Source organism: Trachymyrmex cornetzi, unplaced genomic scaffold, assembly GCF_001594075.2.
Source record: "Trachymyrmex cornetzi isolate Tcor2-1 unplaced genomic scaffold, Tcor1.1 scaffold745, whole genome shotgun sequence".
Classification (NCBI taxonomy): Eukaryota; Metazoa; Arthropoda; class Insecta; order Hymenoptera; family Formicidae; genus Trachymyrmex; species Trachymyrmex cornetzi.
In genome coordinates this window covers 30,232-34,788 of record NW_017300076.1, presented here as the reverse complement: position 1 = coordinate 34,788, position 4,557 = coordinate 30,232, and the positions used below count along the sequence as shown (strand labels likewise).

The 4,557-nt window shown below is 33.2% G+C and overlaps 1 protein-coding gene across 3 annotated transcripts; it reads right to left on the bottom strand.

The window, feature by feature from the left end:
* Positions 1–578: 578 nt before the first annotated feature.
* Positions 579–3,931, bottom strand: LOC108768005 (sorting nexin-24). Of its 3 annotated transcripts, none has more exons than XM_018518199.1 (4): positions 3,647–3,931; positions 2,625–2,815; positions 2,200–2,345; positions 579–833 (listed from the first exon to the last, which is right to left on the bottom strand). In XM_018518199.1, the coding sequence occupies exons 1-4, from the start codon at positions 3,797–3,799 to the stop codon at positions 826–828; spliced, it is 498 nt and encodes a 165-aa protein (XP_018373701.1). In that variant the 5' UTR covers positions 3,800–3,931; the 3' UTR covers positions 579–825. The 3 variants fall into 3 exon arrangements, with proteins under 3 accessions (XP_018373701.1, XP_018373702.1, XP_018373700.1); XM_018518200.1 differs by having other exon boundaries at positions 2,212–2,345; XM_018518198.1 differs by lacking the exon at positions 579–833 and having other exon boundaries at positions 2,133–2,345.
* Positions 3,932–4,557: the final 626 nt, after the last annotated feature.

Genomic DNA, 4,557 nt, shown 5'->3' with positions numbered 1-4,557 from the left:
ACCCAGAACCAATAGGAAAGATTAATCCAACCAAGGTTGGTGCAAACCCGATCGGGCCGAAAACGCTATAGGTTTGTTCGCGTCGCATGCACCAACATACTCCTACGATAGCTCCTATTCACTCTATCAAGCACGTTGGAGTGAGTAGGAGCTATGGTAGGAGCATATTGGAACATATTGGAGCATGCGACGCGAACAAACCCTATGACTCGACTCGATTCCGAGTCAATAATCTGTTCTGTTTAGCTGTAAAAGAAGAGCTAAATTGTGTAAGAAATGCAGCTAAAAAGAACAGACTGTTGACTCAGAGTTGGGTCGAGTCAGTAATAATCGAATACGCTATTAGTTCTACAAACTCGGTATCATTCGTTCCAGTAGATTAGTTCTCGTAGACCACTCGAGCGGGTTGGACGTGTTCCCTCTCGTCTCAGGTGTTGCGTCACCTCGACTATATTTTTGAAAAGCGTTGCCGGTTTGGACTGTGCCATAGTATTTCAATTTCGATAGTCCCTTTATCCGTCTTGGAGCGCGGCCGTGCGGCGTGGAAACGCCGTAGCCGCAGGCGTCCAGTGTTTGAAGGGGCGCCTCACCATTTTTATTGCATCATCCATTACTCGCCCGATTCGAGGTGGCCGGTGCATAACACTCCCACTTACGATTATGGACCAGTACTTATATTTGTGAAAAGCGTTGCCGGCTTGGACTGTGCCTTTACATGACTGGCCAAGTTTACCTCGTTATAAAGAAGACCAGGGCCAATGAAAGGTTGAAGAAAAAGAAGTTCCAGTAGACTCCAGCTGCACGTTTATTTTGAAGACATGGACTCTAAGGGCCTGCGCACAATAGAGGAACAAGAATTAGATATTAAGATTTCAACCTATCAGAAACCGTGTATTCCGATGTAATCAGTTTCTGATAGGTTAGGGCCTGCGCACAATAGAGGAACAAGAATTAGATATTAAGATTTCAACCTATCAGAAACTGATTACATCGGAATACGCGGTTTCTGATAGGTTGAAATCTTAATATCTAATTCTTGTTCCTCTATTGTGCACAGGCCCTTAAAATCTTAATATCTAATTCCTGTTCCTCTATTGTGCTCAGGCCCTAAAACTCTTATATCAAGTAAATATATATCTGAGTTGACAGCTGTACGAGCCAAAAGTGAGTTTTTTTTAACTTTTTTTCGATTTTCTCATAAAATCCAGTACAACTGAGGTCCTGTTTGTGCATACTTTAATTTATGTAATAATACTTTTGCAATCCATAAATCCAATTAGCCTAAAGAATGGACTTTGAAATAATAAGTAATGTATACACAATTTATTGTTCAGTACAATATAAGTCAAAAATTTATTTGGATTACTTTATTTCAATAAAATTTATTTCAATAAAATTTAGTATGCAATACAGAGAGCATAATTAATAACTTAGCATTATTTCATTTTACTCCTCTCACAGCATACATATATATGTATTATATATACATATACATGTGTTACATATTTGTTATCTCAGAAAATAACAAACAGTACAATCAGTTTATTGACACTAATCAAATTTATAAACATAATTAGACTTTAGATTTGTGTGTAGTACTTATCTATGAATAAATATTTACAGAAACAAATTTTATATACAATTTCTTCATCCACATTTAAATATTATCAAAAGTAAAAATGACATTACATGCGTCCAAATGTTTGTTGATAAAATGCAAACGAAAAAATAGATTGATACAAAAATTATATTAATTGCAACTAAATCCTGGCATTTTCAGATCAATAATACTGAGCTACACAATATACATTGACATTTTCTACTGATCATTTGTCGATGTATGTCAGTATGAATATAATGCTTTGAGATTTACATAATATGCTATGTAGATATTATATAAATGAGATTTTAATATATAAAATGAAATATTTTCTCCTCATTCTGATTTATATGGCTGCGTTCAGCAGAAAAAACAGTTTTGCAACTGTTGTAAAATTCTTGAATATGATTAGTTTATACATTTAAATCCAGTGAAGAAGGGCAAAACCAATCATATTAAAGAATTTTACAACAGTTGCAAAGCTGCTTTTTTTCTCCTGAATGCAGCCATTATCTTATAAAAAAAACACTATTTAAAAAATGCACCTTATATTCATTATTTTAACCTTGTAAATCACTCATATCAAGATTTATATATACCTAATAACACACCATTAGTTACAACATCTGAAAGACTGCTAGTTGAATCAGATGGGACATATGGATCACAATGAAAAGTCAAGACTGGATGATGTTCCAAAGTATTTGGATGGTTATGCACTGAATTGTCTGCAGCTTTATGTACTCTTGAAAAGTTAAAAAATGACAAAATTAATTGCTATTAAACTTTACTATGTTACAAAAGTTATAAAAACTTCAATATATATATATATATATATACATATATATGAAATATTTTCAAACATTAAATTTTATTCTGTTAATATATATTTAATAACTATTATTCTGATAAATATAAAATAACTTAAATAAAATAAAATTATTTTGTCATAAACTCTCTATAAATAACAAACATAATATATACATTTTTCTTCTCTATAAATTTAATCCACTTGAACAAATACCTGTGATGAAACGTAGCTTCTTGGCTTTCTATACCTAGAAAATTGAGAACTTGTTGTTTTGTTGCTAACAGACTTAGCATTTTTTGTATATATAATTCCAAAGCAGCTCGTCGTTGTTCCAATACTTTCGGTTGGGAGTTTCTTACTCTCTTTGGTGGAAACGGTGCAATATCTGAATTATCCTTCTTCAACTGAAAAAGAATTTAAAAAAAGCTTAAATTCTCTTGTACAATACATTGTTATTCAATAAATACAAAATGTATTAAAAACGTATTTTATAATAATATTTTATAAAAATATTCTAATAAAAGAAATATAGTTGGAAAAAAGAATAATTTTAGAGTTTACTGTTTAGCTACAGCACTTACAAAATCAATAAAATTAGGAGTAATTATTCAGATAACCTCCTCCCCTGTACTGCATATAAATATGGAATTAGGTTTATTTGACATGTTTTTGCACAAAATGAACGAGTCTGGTAAAAAAATGTCGCTCTCCTTTGCAAACCAAGATATTAATTGTTAAAGTTGACAGATATTCAGATTAGGAAATTTGTCATACCGATAGCATACAGGATTTATTTTGTACACAAATTCTATTTTATAAACATAAATTCGCTTTAAAAAAACAATTTTCTGCTTTAAAAACAAATTAGTCTTTAAATAATTGTTTTTACAGTAGAAAATTTGTTTTTAAAGCAAAGAATTTGTTTTTAAAACGGAGAATTTGTGTAATTAAAGCAGAAAGAATTATTCTAGCCTCATTTACATGTTTCCATGTTTTTATGCCTCGAATAGATTTCCTAACCTGAATAGTCGTCAACTTTAACAAACATTAATATCTTGATTTGCGGGGCAGAGCGGTACTTTTTTTTGCTAAATTCATTTATTTTGTACACAAATGCGTCGAATAAGCCTAACTTGATTGATTTTTGAGGTGTTATAGCTAAACTATAATTATCAAAAAAGTAGATATGAGTTTTTTTACATCAATTATTAATAATTAACACCTCTGTAATGTACCTTGCGATGTAACGCACTAAATTCGCTGTATCTTCTCTCGATGAAATGTCGAGTGCCAGTCTTTGACTCCAAAACCTCGATACAGTAAACATAATAGGGTTTGCCATGTGACACGTCAGCTAAACGATAACCGTTAATAAAAGCTTCGTACATTGCATTGCTAACAATTTCCAGAAGTAATAATATTTTATATAAAATGCTTGTATGTACAACAAATTTACATATAAAATAAGGTTACAAATTGAAACTAATAATCTGTAGTATCAGAAACCTGAGATGACACTATGACAGAGGCCATGCCAGCCTTTTTCTTGTAATCATCGAAATCGCCTATATACTATCGCCAGTATATCCATTTCAATTTGGGAACTACATGCTACATCCATTTTCTAACTCTGTTGATAGTACAGAGAATTTTTTTGGTAACAGGAAAAACTAAAAAGCTGGCAACAGTAGCGGGATTCTCTGGGTGTTTTCCAATTGCTTAACACATTTTGACACAAACGTACACAGGAATGCACAAAGTGTGAAGCGGAGAGCACAGACTCTTGCATAACGCATAACACATGAGGCATAAGAAATTGAACCAACCAGAGTTCTCTATTACATGGAAGGGAAAGAAACGGAGAACTTCGATTGGTACATATTCTTATGCATTACGTGTTATGCGTTATGCAAGAGTCTGTGCTCCCCGCTTTAAGGGCCCAGACACAAGCTTTTGCATAACGCATAATACATCTTCTTCTTCTATTATTGGCCCCACAACCTAGACAGGCTGCTACTGGGCCATTGAGGTCTTCGTAATTGAACTAAACGTGTGGGTACGCTATGCACCGGCCACCTCGAACCGGGCGAGTGATGGATGATGCAATAAAAAATGGTGAGGCGCCCCTTCAAACACTGGACGCCTG

Coding starts and splice junctions, on each gene's coding strand:
- LOC108768005 (XM_018518198.1), bottom strand. CDS start 3,799: ATGTACGAAGCTTTTATTAACGGTTATCGTTTAGCTGACGTGTCACAT. Junction 2,816..3,646: donor TTAGTGCGTTACATCGCAAG/GTACATTACAGA, acceptor ATTCTTTTTCAG/TTGAAGAAGGATAATTCAGA. Junction 2,346..2,624: donor GAAGCTACGTTTCATCACAG/GTATTTGTTCAA, acceptor TAACTTTTCAAG/AGTACATAAAGCTGCAGACA.